Source organism: Canis lupus, chromosome 10 (genome assembly GCF_011100685.1).
Source record: "Canis lupus familiaris isolate Mischka breed German Shepherd chromosome 10, alternate assembly UU_Cfam_GSD_1.0, whole genome shotgun sequence".
Classification (NCBI taxonomy): domain Eukaryota; kingdom Metazoa; phylum Chordata; class Mammalia; order Carnivora; family Canidae; genus Canis; species Canis lupus.
Genome location: NC_049231.1, coordinates 1,989,282 through 2,005,871, shown reverse-complemented (window position 1 = coordinate 2,005,871; position 16,590 = coordinate 1,989,282). Strand labels below are relative to the sequence as shown.

The 16,590-nt window shown below is 46.2% G+C and overlaps 1 protein-coding gene across 3 annotated transcripts in view; it reads right to left on the bottom strand.

The window, feature by feature from the left end:
* Nucleotides 1–14,888, bottom strand: part of KIF5A (kinesin family member 5A) — a 29,945-nt gene extending 15,057 nt beyond the window's left edge. For 2 of the 3 annotated variants that reach the window (XM_038549792.1, XM_038549791.1), the window contains exons 1-8: nucleotides 14,679–14,807; nucleotides 2,809–2,896; nucleotides 2,625–2,698; nucleotides 2,123–2,227; nucleotides 1,852–1,900; nucleotides 1,181–1,236; nucleotides 858–945; nucleotides 453–577 (exon numbers count right to left, since the gene is read on the bottom strand). In XM_038549792.1, coding sequence (XP_038405720.1) covers nucleotides 453–577; nucleotides 858–945; nucleotides 1,181–1,236; nucleotides 1,852–1,900; nucleotides 2,123–2,227; nucleotides 2,625–2,698; nucleotides 2,809–2,896; nucleotides 14,679–14,807 — 714 coding nt within the window. Of the gene's footprint in view, nucleotides 1–452; nucleotides 578–857; nucleotides 946–1,180; nucleotides 1,237–1,851; nucleotides 1,901–2,122; nucleotides 2,228–2,624; nucleotides 2,699–2,808; nucleotides 2,897–14,678 lie in introns of all 3 variants that reach the window. The other variant, XM_038549790.1, reaches the window with a different exon arrangement.
* Nucleotides 14,889–16,590: the final 1,702 nt, after the last annotated feature.

The window sequence follows — 16,590 nt, the reverse complement described above, 5'->3', positions numbered from 1 at the left end:
GTTGCCAGGAGCTAGTGGAGGGAGGTATAGGGCGTGAGTGTCTAACAGGTGATGAAAATATTCTAGAATCAGTGGTTATGGGTGCACCACCTTCCAAAAATATCCTAAAACCCACTGAACTATATTTCAAAATGGTGAACTCTAATGGTATGTGAATTATACTCCCCCCAAAAAAGTTATTTTGATTTTTTTTTAATTTTTATTTATTTATGATTGTCACAGAGAGAGAGAGAGAGAGAGAGAGAGAGGCAGAGACACAGGCAGAGGGAGAAGCAGGCTCCATGCACCGGGAGCCCGATGTGGGATTCGATCCCGGGTCTCCAGGATCGCGCCCCGGGCCAAAGGCAGGCGCTAAACCGCTGCGCCACCCAGGGATCCCCGTTATTTTGATTTTTAAAAGCTCCCCCTGCCCAGACCTCTTTCCCTACCCGCCCCACTCCCAGGTCCCCAACCTTCTCGCTCCCTGCCAGGTCCACTAGGTACAGCTTCCCACTGAGCTTCTGCTCGGTCTCCATGTTCTCCTGCTTGATGTTGATAAGGAAGATGCTGTGGCTCCGAGAGCTGTGTTCATTCATGTCTGCAGGACCAAGGGAGAAGCGGTCCCTGTACTAACACCTATGGAGCCGAAGCCCTCACCCCCCAGCTTCCACTGACACTGGCCAACCCAGAGAGAGGGGGCACCTGCCAGGACTAGCCCCGCCACTGTGTCTCCCAGGCAGCTGGGTGGCACACACAGTAATAGCCTCTTCTTCTGGAGGACACAGTCTTCCCTTGCTCACTTCTATTCCCTCAGCTCCCAGAGGACACAGACAAGCACCAGACTCCCAGGTGCAAGAGCCCCTTATATCCCCACTCACTGGTGACGGCCACATGACGATTTGATTTCCCCTCGTCAATCACATCTAAAATCTCCTCTGGGCTGGACACAAAGCGTTCAGTACAACCCTGCAGGGTTCAAAGGGAGAGTGACCCATAAACGGCAATCTGCAAATTATATTACCTGAAAACTGATCAGATGACCTTTTAAGAATGTCTTTTCCAAGCCCTCAGACTCTCCCCAGCCCCTCGGCACATCTCACTCCTCCAAAACATCTGCCCTCCAGCTTCTGGGCCTCTGGCCTACCCTCCTGTACTCTTAGTACAGTGACCCACACCCAGGTACCCCTGTCCCCACACTCACCTTGACAAATGGCACCCGATTCTTGTCCTCATGCACAGACAGATTTGTCTTGGTCACTGAATCAAAACAATGCAGAGTAAGCAAGGCTAGCACTTCCACCCCCAACCCCGTACCCTATAGTCTGCTGAGACAGTGGTTTCTTCTACATGCAAAAAAGAAGCCCTCTCCTGGGTGGTGCAGTTGGTTAAGCATCCAACTCTTGATTTCGGTTCAGGTTATGATCTCAGGGTTATGAGATCGAGCCCCATTTCAGGCTCTGCACTCAGTGCGGAGTCTGTTTGTCTGTCTCCCTTTGCTGCCCCCCCTACCCCCAACTTGTGTCCTCTCTCCCTCTCCCTCTTTCAAACAAACAAACAAATAAATTAAATTTTTAAAAAGGAGAAAGACTTTCCCATCAAGCTTAAATCCCCACACCCTGAAAGCTTAAATTTCTCCTCCTCCAGGATTCTAGCCTTAAGGTTCCAGCTGGTCTCAGGGTGTTTCTATATAGGCCTAGGTATTTCAGCTCATCTTCTGACCCTTTTTGCTTTTAGAAATTTTGGTGAATGGAGGCAAGGGACAGGGGTATGAGTGTGTGATTCCTCTGCATCTCTTGCCAAGAACAATGTGATCTTTCTTTTCCTTGCTCTCCTCCCACCCCTGCCCATCCAATGGGGCTAAACACCACTCACCATCCAGAAGGTCGCGAATTTTGTCCAGGTAAATCTCAAAGTAAGAAACCTGGTCAGGGAGAAAGTGAAGAGGGCCTATCATAAGTCTGATATAGGGATCTCAAGTGAATGTGACCCACTCAACCAGTAGGAGGAAGAGAAATAGAGCAGAAGAACTGTGGTAAGCAGGGCAGGAAAATAAGTTGGGGTGCCCAGGTTCTCAATGAGTTCATACTAGCTCTTCTCCTCCTAGTCCCTCTCTGACGACACCCAGCTGTTAAACCGTGATCACCTTGATATGGAACTCCAGGTTCTCATCCATGGAGTAGATGTGATTGAAGATGTCTCGGGCAATTCGAGGAATGATTCCCATCAGCTGGGGGTCATGCAGCTTTCCCTGGAGAGGAAGAGTATCTGAGACTGAGACTGGAACTCAAAACAATGAGGCCACCCAAGAGGTCAACAGGTGAACATGAAGGTGATAGTTGATGAGAGGATCATCTGAAGGTACAAGGCAGTCACTGCCATGTCTACCGAGAACAAGGAGAGAACTGAGGGTCCCTTTGGACCTTTATTGCAGCTGCTTTTCTGGATCAAAAGAAGCAAACTGGAGTAGTGGAAAGGATGGGAAACTGCAGCAGGCTAGAGGGATTTCACCAAGCTTCCATTATAATCCTGCCCCTCAGTTCATCCTCCAGACCAAGCAAGCTTGATTCCTAGATCTTGCCTGAGATTCCTTGGCCTCTCATTAACACTCACAGTTCCTCACCCCTCATGAAAGTCAGAGCCCTCACCTCCATGGTATGTGTTTTCCCTGAGGATGTCTGTCCATAAGCAAAAATGGTGCCATTGTAGCCAGCAAGGACATCTGGAAGACATAGCCAAGAAAGAGCATTGGTGGAAAGAAGTGGAGTAGGGAATGGGGAACCAGAAAATATACATTCTAAAAATACATCTTACAAAGATAATACATGCTACCTTTGACAATCTGCATGGCACACGCATGATAAACTTGCTCCTGAGTCGTGTTTGGGGGGAACACACGGTCAAAGACATATGGCTTCCCCTAGAATGGAAATAAAACATGGCAGACATCAGGAGTCAGGAAATGAGGAAGAAGAAATGCTGCAGCCCCCTTCCATTAGCCTGAGAAGGTACCTGTTTTTCAGCCATCTATATCCACGGACAGTTTGGGGCGGGGGGGGGGGGGGGGGGGGGGGGCGGGATGAAGGAAACCAGACAAAGAGGAGCAAAAGTTGGTGCTGACACCAGGAGCTGTTCCTGTGCGCTAGAGAGCACCATTGAGAAGTGTCACAGCCTCAGACTGTGTGAGGGGATCTCAGTCTTGGTGTGATGACTTAGTACTGCACCACTCCAGGCCTTTCCCTGGGAAACCAATGGGAAAAGACAGTAGGGCCGCAGGCCGTGAAGAGTGAAAGACAATTCATTAACATTAAAAATCTACCTCTAGGTTTAAAAATATCTTCCTCAATAGATGCATATGTCCTGATGCGGACGAATCTTCAAGATGCATTAAATGAAAGATGCAAAGTTAGGGGCACATGTCGGTTATGTTCCCTATTGTGTAAATGAAATACAGGTACACCAAGATGCTGAGCTGTTGTTCAAACATTAACACAAGCTCTCTCTCCGTGAAAGAAATATATGAAATCAGAATCATGGGCCTCCTTTTAGCAAAGAGATACTGAAACAAATTACTGACCTACAAGTACTTTGTTTCATTTAGGTTATGTTACAAATCATGTGCTAACAAGCATGCTAAAGATACAAAATATTTAAAACCTGGGGAACCAAACAAAGAATATATTCACTATGTAATCATACTAAAGTGCAGATCTCTGGTAAGATTTTTTTTCTGGTAAGATTAAATAAGACTATGCTTGTTCTCCATCACAAATGACAAATTTCTCAGTCATGTTTTCCTGCCATTCAGTATAAAGAGATTATGACTTAGTTGTCAAGTTGTTTTACTATAGACCCCATCTTTATCCAACTGAAATGTAAAGCTCCTAGGTCTATGGTCACCAGAGTTGGGGAGACATGTTTCAACTAATTAAGGAAGTCATAAAATTTTAATTGGTCAGAGCTGGAGATAACGGCTCTAGGAATATTCATAATATTCCATCTATACATAGAACTTTTTTCTAGAAGGAATTATACAAAAAATGTTAACAATGATTACTTTGAAGAGAGACAAGTCTTTTATTTTACATTTTTTAAAATTTTTATTTATTTATGATAGTCACACAGAGAGAGAGAGAGAGAGAGAGAGAGAGAGGCAGAGACACAGGCAGAGGGAGAAGCAGGCTCCATGCACCGGGAGCCTGATGTGGGACTCGATCTCGGGTCTCCAGGATCGCGCCCTGGGCCAAAGGCAGGCGCTAAACCGCTGCGCCACCCAGGGATCCCTTATTTTACATTTTGTATCTTGGCTTGCATATATATGTGTGTGTGTATACACACACACACACATTTTAAAAGATTTTATTTATTTATTCATGAGAGACACAGAGAGAGACAAGCAGAGACACAGGCAGAGGGAGAAGCAGGCTCCATGCAGAAGCCAAATATGGGATTTGATCCCGGGATGCCAGGATCACACCCTGATTCAAAGGCAGATGCTCAACACCGAGCCACCCAGGTGTCCCACTTACATATATTTTTAAATTTTTAAGTTTTATTTTACTTAATAATCTCTACATCCAAGGGGGGGCTCAAACTCACAGCCTCGAAATGAAGAATTGCATGCTCTTCTGACCAAGCCAGCCAGTGCCCTTGGATTGTTTCTATTTTTAAACCATGTACAAGTATTTTTTCTTAATTTCTTAATGTGTGTTTCATTTTGTTTCCTTTGTTTTACTTCGTTGCATAAAGGAAAACTAGTAGATATATTTTTTTAATATTTAAGAGATTTGAAAAGTCTGGCTTATGGGGAAAAAAAAATCTACCTGAAATATTTGTCTGATCTCTCTTTGGTAAAAGCCTTTGAAACCCCAAAACCGGAATCCACAAAGAGAAATAAGTTGTGAAGATGCTCTCCAATGGAGGGAGTACTGTAAACTGATAGAGTCTTTCTGGAGGACAATTCTATTAAATATTTAAATGTCCATTCTGTTTGTACTCTGTATCAGTGAGTCCAGTGCTAGGAATTCATTTTACAGCCCTTACTCAAGCACTTAAAGATCTATGTAGAAGGATGTTCAATCTGTATTAAAGTAAAACTAGAAATAATTCAAACACTCATTAACAAGATGTTGGTTATGATAGTTCCATATTCTACTCCCATTAAAAAGAGTTAGGGTGGTTTACATGTTCTGACATGTTCAAGCTCAATTTAGTGAAAAAGTAAAAACAGTGTGTGTAAAGTGATTATATCTTTTTAAAAGCATATGGACAGAATAGCCTTAGAAAAAGGAAATGGAAGGCTGTATAGAGACCTGCTAATGGTGGTTATCACTTGAGAGCAGAATAACAGTAGCTTACGCCTGCAATACTTTTCTGTGATATTTAAATGTCTTACAGTGACAACATATCATTTTTAAATTTAAAAATGTAAAATGTTATAGATGATGTCATAAGATAATATGTAATGACAAGACAAGGTATACACAAAATACTGTCAGGCAAAAAAGTAGTTTTTAAAATACTATGCAGGGACGCTTGGATAGCTCAGTGGTTAAGCATCTGCCTTCTGGCTCAGGGCGTGATGCTGGAGTCCTGGGGATCGAGTCCCACATCAGGCTCCCTGCAGGGAGCCTGCTTCTCCCTCTGCCTATGTCTCTGCTTCTCTCTGTGTCTCTCATGAATAAATAAATAGAATCTTCAAAAAATACTATGCAAAGGGATCTCTGGGTGGCGCAGCGGTTTGGCGCCTGCCTTTGGCCCAGGGCACGATCCTGGAGACCCAGGATCGAGTCCCACGTCGGGCTCCCGGTGCATGGAGCCTGCTTCTCCCTCTGCCTATGTCTCTGCCTCTCTCTCTCTCTCTGTGACTATCATAAATAAATAAAATTTTTTTAAAAAATTAAAAAATACTATGCAAAAAATAAATACATAAGATAGTATGCAGTGTAAAAAACAAATGCAAAAAGGATGATTCCATTTCTGTTTTAAAAAAAAATGTATAGGTACACCTTGCTTAGAAAAACATGTTAAGGGGTGCCTGGGTGACTCAATCTGAGTTTAGCTCAGGTCATGATCTCAGGGTCCTGGGATGCAGCCCCACAGTCCAGCCCCATCCCCATGTCGGGCTCTGCTCTCAACAGGGAATCTGCTTGTTCCTCTCCCTTGGCTCCTCCCTCTGCTCATGCTCTATCTCTCAAATGAATAAATATCTTTAAAAAAAATGTTAATAGTGGTATCTTGGACAGTAGAATTTTAGGAGTTTCTCTATTTAGATTGAAAACTTTTCTAAATTAAGGTCACCTGGCTGGTTCAGTTAGATGAGCATGCAACTCTTGATCTCTTGGGGTCATGAGTTCAAGCCCCACGCTGGATGTAGAGATTACTTAAATAAATAAACTTTTAAGAAACTGTTCTAAAATGAAAATGCATAATTTTTTAAATAAAAAAAAATTTAAGATTTTCAAAGATATTAATATTCTTACTATAAAGAGCCCTCATAAATTAATAGCAAAAAAGATAAACCTCAACAGAAAAATAATAAACAAGGGCTAGGTACTAGCAACAGAAAAATAAATACAAATGTTCAATATTTTCAAATTTAAACAGTAATATTGGGATCCCTGGGTGGCGCAGCGGTTTGGCGCCTGTCTTTGGCCCAGGGCGCAATCCTGAAGACCCGGGATCGAATCCCACGTCAGGCTCCCGGTGCATGGAGCCTGCTTCTCCCTCTGCCTGTGTCTCTGCCCCTCTCTCTCTCTCTTTGTGACTATCATAATAAATAAAAATTAAAAAAAATAAAAAATAAAAATAAAACAGTAATATTGTTACTCACCTATCAAACTGAAAAACACAAGCTTAATTGTAATACCCAGTGTAGATAAGGCCTTAAGGAGGTATAATTTCCTTGAAATAAGCACCTTTGTCCTTTTCTGGTAGGAACAGTATGTCCATACAACTTTTATGGAGGCAATTCAGAAACACATAATCAAAAGCCGTGATTGCACATATCCATTGACTCAGATGTTCTAAGAATTTATGCCATGAAAATATTTGTAGCAAATATTTAGTTACAAGAATGTTTATTATCAGACTGCTTATAACAACAAGAAATTGAAAACAACTGAAAGGAGTAATATTTAGGAAACTGGTTAACATAAGGAATCGATTAAATAATGGCATGTGTATATTTTTATTCTTTGTTGCTATTTAAAATGATGTCATAATAGAGGCACCTGGGTGGCTCAGTTGGTTAAATGTCTGACTCTTGATTTTGGTACAGGTTTCTCAATCTCAGGGTTGTGAGTTCAATCCCTGCATTAGGCTCCAAGTAGGCATGGAGCCTACTTTAAAAAAAATTAAATGAGATAGAATAAAATGATGCCATAAAAGAACATAAATAGATTTCAAAAATGTGTTAGTAAAAGAACTCATACACAAGAGAGCACATACTGTTTTATTCCTTTTGTATAACACTGAAGAAACAACAATACTTAGCTAGTGATAGAAGTCAAAATAGTGGATGCCTGGAGTGATATGACAGGTGTGGGCAAAAGGGAGCTTTCAGGGGCAACAGAAATACTCTAGATTTCAATCTGGGTGGTGCTTATGTGGGTGTCAAAATACGTTATAATATTCATCAAACTATTTGCATAAGATTTGTGCACTCATTGTATGTTTGTAATAGCAATTTATTAGGATAACCCTAAAAGTCCATCAATAGGGATCTGGTTAAATTATGACATATCCCTACAACAAACTATACAGTTGTTAAAAAGAATGAGGTAAATCTTTATGTGCTGATAAGGAAAAATCTCCTAGACTCATCATTAAGTTGAAAAAAAAAAAAAAAAAAGCAAGGTACATAATAGAACAATATGTATACTATGCTACCATTCTTGTTAAAAAAAAAAAGTACATGTAGGGAAACCTGGCTGACTCAGTAGGAAGAGCATACAACTCTTGATCTTGAGGTTGTGAATTCATACATATTGTTCTGTACTTTGCTTTTTTTAAACTATACATTATAAGCCCCACATTGCATAGATTAATTAAAACAAAACATGTTAAAAAAATAAATATTTTAAAAAGTACATGCACGTATATATGTAACTGCTTAAAAATGTATAATATGCTTTTATAAGAACCCACAAGAAACTGGTAATAAGGTTGTTAAAGGGGAACTGGGTGGCTAGAAAAGAAAGGTAGGAAGGAGACTTACTTTTCATTGTATACTTTTTTATATCATTGAATTATGTCACATGTGTATGTTAAAGCTTATGCAAAAATTAAACATTTAAAAAATATAAAATTATGTAAAATATTTAACAAATGCGAAAAACTCATGTGTTAGTGAAAAAATTAAGTTATAAAACAATATATAGTTTATGATACAGTTTTATTAAAATTAATATATGTATATATGCAGCAAAAACTCACTGGAAAGAAATAAATTGTTAACAGTGTTTTTCTTGGGGTGGTGGGATTTCAAGTGATTTTTAGTTTCTTGTATGTGTTTCTCTTTGTTTTTAATTTTGTCAACAATTAAAGTATATTAGTGTTGTAATCAGACTATGTTTAATATTATTAAAGAAAAATCTACCTTAATTTTTTTAAAGATTTATTTATTAAAAAAAAAGATTTATTTATTTATGATAGACATAGAGAGAGAGAGAGAGAGAGGCAGAGACACAGGAGGAGGGAGAAGCAGGCCCATGCTGGGAGCCCGACGTGGGACTCGATTCCGGGACTCCAGGATTGCGCCCTGGGCCAAAGGCAGACGCTAAACCGCTGAGCCACCCAGGGATCCCCTACCTTAATTTTTTTTAAAGGCTTGAGTGAATTTATGGGTTATTCATAGGGTTTTTGGGAATTTTTCATTCTTTTTATATGAACGGTTCATCATTACACTTCATTACAAAGAATAAATCCTTATTACAGTGTTAGAAGAAAACAGCTTTAAAGTGGCATTAATGCCTGTCCTCCTCAGTGGCAATATCTTTCTTTTTAAACTTAATCTAATGAATCTATTTTTTGTTGAAACTTGATTCTTGAATTGTAATCTAATTCAGTGCTGCTCCCATCCAGTGGCCAAGAAACAGAAACAAACAAAACACGTCTATCTCAAGCCAGTGACTCTCGCCTCTTCTCCACCAATGATATCTATCTATGCTTCTTGAAGCCAGGAATGCAGCCAAAGGGGATTAAATATAACTCTCAAGCCAACTTTGCCCCTCCCTTCTTCCCTTCTGGGAACATGGGCACCAACTCATTCTCTGCCTTTCCCCCTGTTTCTCTCCTCCTCTCTCACAAACATTCCCAGAGAAAGCCGTGGATGCATTAAAATGGAGGGCGCTCTCCAAATGCTGAAGGCAATTACTGCCTGAGGAATCCCTTTTCTGCAGCCTAGGCTGGGAAGAAGAGATCAGAGAGGGTCAAATGGTGGTGTTCTCGGTACTGTAAGGGTAAAAGACATCCAAGAACTAAAAATGGGTTCACTTAGTAAACTCATCAGCAGGGAAAGCCAGACACAGATTGTTATTTCAGGGGTCTGGAAAGGCCTATTAGCACTTCTCTACTCTTTGCTAGGCCCTTAAATTCCAAAGTTCATTACTTTATCTTAAGATTTTTATTTCTGTCACATTGTAAATTTCTTTTTAAAAATATTTTATTTAGGGCAGCCCAGGTGGCTCAGCGGTTTAGTACCGCCTTCAGCCCAGGGCGTGATCCTGGAGACCTGGGATCGAGTCCCACTTCGGGCTCCCTACGTGGAGCCTGCTTCTCCCTCTGCCTGTGTCTCTGTGTCTCTCTCTCTGTCTCTCACGAATAAATAAATAAAATATTTTTAAAATATATATTTTATTTAAATTCAATTCACCAACTTGAAAGAGTATAACACCCAGTGCTCATCTCATCATGTGCCCTCCTCAGTGCTCCTCACCATTTACTATATTGTAAATTTCTTTTTAATTTGCTATTGATTATACCCAAGATGAATTTGTCAGATCTTTTGAGAAGAATAACTAGACCAGTGGTTTTCTAACTTTTCTGCCTCTAGACTACTCACATGGGAAGCATCACCACTATTTATGTTTCTCGTGACACACAATTACTTTGAGTCGGACTGTAGTGTGTTGTGGCATATTTCTTACCAAAGTCTGGGGGGTTGTGTGTATAACTTGCAAAAACCACTTATTTTTTTAAAGCCATTTCTGAGGCCCCCTCTCAGGCCTCTGCCCTGACCACTCCACAGCTTGGATCACCATATAGACCAAGAGTTTTTTAAAGGCAGGGATTCCCTGTAAATTCCGATATCAAGCACAGTCTTTGGCCCATAGAATGTTCTTCATAAATATCTGCCAAAAACACAGATATTGATGGAGGAAGAGAGCAAGAAAATACTAGAGACTTAGATGTTTGGATGAAATAACCAGTAAGAAGGGGAAATGTTGGGGCACCTGGGTGGCTCAGTTAAGCATCTACCTTTGGCTCAGGTCATGATTCCAGGGTCCTGGGATGGAGCCCCACATCCAGCTCCACAGCAGGGAGCCTGCTTCTCCTTCTCCCTCTACTGCTCCCCCTGCTTGTGCACTCTCTCTCTCTCTCAAATAAAATCTTTTTAAAAGTGGGGGGGATGTTAAGTACTTCCCAGTGTGTCAAAGGCTAGCTCATGAGGAAACAGCATATATAAAAAAATAATAACACCGAATTCTTATCAGAAGTTTATTACATGCCTGTCATTGCACTAAGCACTTTATATGTATTATCTTGTTTTTTTTTTTTGTTTTTTTTTTTTTAAAGATTTTATTTATTTATTCATAGAGACAGAGAGAGAGAGGCAGAGACACAGGCAGAGGGAGAAGCAGGCTCCATGCAGAGAGCCTGACGTGGGACTCGATCCAGGGTCTCCAGGATCATGCCCTGGGCTGTAGGCAGTGCTAAACCGCTGCGCCACCGGGGCTGCCCTGTATTATCTTGTTTAATGCTCACAGCAATCCTATAAGGCAGGTACAATTATTATTCCATTTTATAGGTGTGGAAACTGAGGTTCAAAGAGGTAAGGTAGCTTACCCACAGACACACAGCTGAGAAATGGTAGCACACGGGTCTTAAACCCAAGCAATCTGAATCTACCCACAGCGCTATAGTGATCCAAGAGCTCAAGTGCCTGAACAATGCATCAGATCCTTATCATGGCTTTTCCTTCCCCTTCCCCACACAACCCCCCTCCCCCGCATTTGGACATTTCTTCAAATGTTTCTGGACAGAACTGAAGCCCTTCATCACTCCCTTTTTCCGACTTCAACCCCATCTTAAGAAGTATGTGATTCTCTCACCCATCCTCCCCCAGGAAGTCCCCTCACCATGTCAACGTTGGAGACTGAAAGACTAGAAGACTGGTTTCATTAGAGACCCTCCACCTTTGAGGAGACCCCTGAGATCCACTCCCCCACCCACAGCAATCTAAGCACTCCTCACAATCTTCTCCAGAGAGCCCCCCTTCAGAGTCCTGCAGCCCAGGGCTCTGCTCTCCCTAAACCACCACCCCCTCCAAGCCTCCTGTTCATTTGTATCTCCCAGCACCTTTCAGCAGTTTTCCATTATATGAGCTGACTGTAGCTAATGGGAGGGCCTAAGATGAGGGGTCCCAGGATGTCCAACCTTTTTAACCCTCAGTAAAGCACTTGGTAGAGGCTGAACTTCTGAACACCAGGCCTGATTTCCATGGTGACACCCCTGGGGATGGTTGCCATGGTAATGCTGGAGAGACACTGGCCACGATGAACATTACCTCCCCTCTCCATTTCCCTTTATGAGACTCCCTCAAAGGGAGACCTGCTCCCCCTCTTCAGGTATCAAAGGAATCCTGGGCCACCCCAAACAATACTGACTCTAATTCAATGATCCTGCCAGGTCCCAATCTAGCTTTTCCAAATGAGGTATTTGATAGTCCTGAATTTTTGTCTGCTTAAGAACCCACTAACCCATTAGGAGACCTGAGGGAGAAAGAATATGGTGAACACTTGAATGAATGAGGGAGAGAGAATGTACGTGTCTTCCGTTACTGTCATCCCTCCCATGCCTGGTAGGGAGGCAGCAGCCCAGACAGCAGACACCAGGACACTCTGCCCACCAAGACCAAGGCAAAAAGACACTTAAACGGGTCCAGTAAAAAAGTCACACTGGATTCTGAGTGACATAAAGAGCAAAACAAGGTACACAGCACACAGACAGTGACCCAGACACCCTTTTAGTATGACTCAGGCCATTAACTTTGGCTAAGCCCCATCCCCCAGATTCCTGGGAGAAGTCAGGAGAGTGGGGGTGGAATAAGGCTGAAAGAGCTGTCTTTCCAGCTTATTCTCCTACCCTTTATGAAGCAGAAAAAGCCCACGAACATTTGAGACTCTGAAGCCCTGAGCTAGCCGCAGTGCTGCAGAGGCAGAGAGGAGAGCCACTGGAGAAAAGAGCAGGGGCTGGGTTTGGAGAGACTATTGTCTCCCTTTTCACTCTTCCCTCACCTTCCTGGAACAGCTTCCTCCATTAATTCCTCAGACGCTGAGCCCCAAAGGGAGCTAGAGGAGGAAAGAGGAGAGGGGGGTACGAGATTTCCTTTCCTCATTGGGACCCTCAAGGGTTGCCTTAAAATTCCTTCTCCTATAGCCTTCCTCCTCCCAAATGAACAATGAATAGGCTCTGAACGCGCGAGCTCCAAGGACACTGTGTGAGACAAAATGGCCCCCCATAAGCATCTACCTCAGCTGGAGAGATTGACAGGAAGGGCTGGGGCAAATGAAGATACACAGTGAGACAAAGGTGCGGCCCTGCAAATATCAGGCAAAACAGGCAAGGAAGGAGCAGCTGTGGAACTAACATAGAATATGAATTGGCAGGGGGCCCTGGGCCTTTCTTCAATCTCTCCCCCTCTCCACCTTCTACGGTTGTCTTTCCCGTTTGGCGAATTGGACAGATCAATACCACCACTCCTTCTCCCAACATCACCCCCATGCCACGGGCCCACCACACCAGGATGGCCCGAGAACCTAAAGGAGTTGGGTCAGACTTACCTGAAAGAACTAAACCAAGGAAGCTAGACTGCAACGTAGAAGCCTTTTGTGGATGTGCTCTCCTGTGACCACCGTGTTTCTCAGCCTCCCTGTCTCAGGGGAACCTCAAGCTCCAACTCTCACAGCTAATGTCTGCTATCCAGACTACTTGGAAAGAAGCCCCCAGAACTGATTGTTTTAGCCTGGCCAGACTGACCAGACTGGAAGGCCTAAGGTCCTTGAGGCAAAGACAGTGGCCCTCTTTATGTGGTGAACACACACATATGTAAGCACACATGCAAGGCAGAAGCACCCATTTGAGTTCAGTGGGTGACAGCTCAGCATGGTGACAGACTGGAGCCCCTGGGGATGGGACACGTAAGCAGGCTCTTCCTAAGGCATGTTTACTCAAAGTCCCATTCTCACTGATTCAGAGGGCCCACGCTCCCTCCCCATCTTTCCTTCATTCCCTTCGTAAGCATGCCTTGTGCCAAGCACCGTGGACCAAAGATATATAAACAGTGCTCCTGACCTTGAGGACAGCCGTCCTATGTGCCTCTCCTTTCTCAAATTGGCTACAGTCTCCTGGCACAGCACCCTGCAAGCCCTACAGGACTCGACCTCAGATCCTTTCACCCCATAGCGTAACAATCCCTACCAACCTGGGAAAGGAGGGGTAAGGAACTTTCTAGGAATTCCTTTTGGGCCATCGCAGATAAAGGTCGAGAAGAGAAATCTGCGGAGGCAGTGCGATATAGAGGAAAAGCCAGGAGCTTTGGAGTTATAGGTTTAGGTTCAGATCCATGAATTAATAGGGTGACCTTGAGAAAGTCATTCAACTTCTTTGGGCCTCAATTTCCTCATCTGTAAAATGGAAATATTAATACCTCCTTCAGAGCGCTGTTTTGGGGGACAAATAATACATGCGGAGTAAGAAAACCACAGTAACTATTAGTTCTCCTGCTTAATAAGATCTCCTCCAAGGGCAGAGCTGGCATGATGAGGTAGACAGCCTGCTACTTTTTACTGGATCATCAAGAGAAAGGATGAATAAGCAAGTACTATTAAGACCTCGGGATTCGGTTATTTTTATTTGTTAGGGGGAACTGGGGTGTCTGAAATCCTCCTCCTACTGTACCTGGAGGAGGAAAAGGCAGACATTTCCTTAGGACCCCAAAGCCCCCTTCCCTGACTGGGTGTGGCATCGAGGTATTCCTTTCTCGGCAAACCCATCAGCCCTGCGCCCTCCGCCCTCCGCCCCAGTCTAGGCTGCACCTCCTTCAGGGGCTCACGCAGGCCTGGTCCTGGAGCCCGATCTCGTTTGGACCCCCTCCCGCCCAGACCCCGACTGCCCACCTCCCCTGCAGCCCGTCCCCTGGCCTCCCCCTCCCTTCCCGGGAGGTGGGGGTAGAGATCTGAGCCAATAACAAAGGGCAGATGCGCTTCCCTCGGGGAGACGGAGAACAGGAGAAAAACACGGGCCTGGCCCCGCGGCAAGGGGGTGCGCGGCCCGGGGCGTCGGGCCCCCGCGGCGAGGAAGGGGCCCCCGCCCGCTCTGCGGAGACGCGGCCGCGCCGGGCCGGCCACACCCAGCGCCCGCGGCAGGGGCGAGGGGGGCCGGGCGCGGCGGGGCCGTCGCCCTCCCGGGCCGACACTCACCCCGATAACGACGCTGTCGTCCCCCTGGAAGATGGGGATGAACTTGTCTCCCCGCAGGATCTCGGCCTGGTTCAGGGGCCGGAACCGGCAGAGCACCTTGATGCTGCACTCGTTGTTGGTCTCCGCCATGGTGGGGCCGGCGGCGGGCTGGGCGCTTCGGGCGGCAGGGGCGGCGCCGGGGGGCTCAGCGGAGGCCGAGGCGGAGGGCGGGTGCTCGCCGTCCGGGGCCGGGAGGCAGGCGGGGCGCCCGGGCGAGGGCTGGAGAGCGGGGCCGGCGCGCGGGCTGGTCCTGCGGCGCGGGGCGCGGGCGACCTGGGCGTCTGCTGCCGGGCGCTCTGCCTCCCGCCTCCCGCCTCTCCGCCCCCCGCCCCCCGCCCGCCTCTCCGCCCCTCGCGCTGCGGCGCCGCGCTGCGGGCCTGGGCGGGGCTTCCTGCGCGGGGCCCCGGCTCGCCGCGCGCCCCGGGCCCCGCCCTCAGCCCCCCGCGCGCCCCGGGCGCCGCCTTCAGCCCCGCGGCCGGCCCGGCCCTCCCTCGGGGCGCCCCTGGGAGCGGAGGGGGCAGCGGTGGGCCCGGCGCCGGCGTCGGGAAGGGAGTCCACGGCGCTCCCACCCCTTTTATTCCGGGACGCGCCCCGCCCCGTCACCAGCCTCTCCGGATCGGGAGCACGCTTGGCCTTCCCGGTCCCCAGCCCCCTCACGCCGATTCCCAGCCCACTCAGCTGCCTGCACCCCCGTGGGGGCGGGCGGCCAGCTCCTAGTTTTCAGACAGGAGTGTCGGGGCAGAGGCTCTCCCCCTCCCCTGCTCCGTCCGCAGGTGCGCTCTGTTCCCAGAACACGCAGCAGGTCCCCCCTGTGAAGGAAGACACCCCCCCCCCCCCCGACTGTGGGCTACCAGAGTTCAGAAACACCTGAAATTCTCGTTCCTGCCTCAGAGGTTGGGGCTGGGCTGCAGGTGGGCAGGAGAAGCTTTTGCAGGAGAAAGGAGGTAGCGAACAGTGAAGGAGGGGGAATGGTGCGGATGCGGAAGGCTGCGGGCTCCCTGAGACAGAACCGACAGGGCAGACATCTGCATTCAGGTTTCAGACAGGTTTCCACGCCTATGTGAGTGTGTTTCCTGTGCAGGTTACCACTGGACAGGGTCCCAACACCCCGGCCCCTTTCTCAGGGCTTGCTTTGTTTCTCCCCCTTACCTAGTTAAAAAAAAAAAAAAAAAAAAGCCAAGCCTTAGAGAGTCTTTGTCCTTCTTCCCCTCCCCTCGGGTCAGACTCCTGCTGCAGCCCCTGGGCAGAACCACCTAGAAGCTGGCCAAATTGATTTTTGCTCCACGTCACAGGCCTCTGCTGGCCAACAGAGAGTTGGACTGCAAGAGTTGAGGCTCCAGGCCAAGGGAAGGAGTGTGGTGATGGGAGAAGGGAGGAGGGGATGGAGGTTCTCCCTAGCAACTGTCTAAGGTCACTTGGACACTGTGAGGCAAGAGTGAGAGGATGGTGACCTGGTCAGACAAGAGCTAACCGCTCAGAACTCAGCTGAGGGCTTCCCCACATCAGGCCTATACCTCTCACCCACCTTGAGTCTTATGGAAATTGAAGGAAATGGGTCCAGCGCAAGAAACTGGATGACAAGCCAGGAGGACTACGTAGAAACAGAGGTAGAGGTCTGGGGAGCAGCCAGGAGAGTATGCATAGAATGACAATGAGTTCCAAACTCAGGAACACAAGCATCTCTCCAGTCACTTGGTCTGGCACTATTTCTAAGTGTTGCAGCATCCTGCAAGCTCAGGAAACATTCTGGAAAACATCCCAAACTCAGGCCCCCAGGGACTCTAGGGTGGTAGCCTTAATGGACTTTCAAAAAACAAAACAAAACAAAACAAAAAATGCTTATCTAGAAAAAAAGGGGGGAAAAAAAACTTGT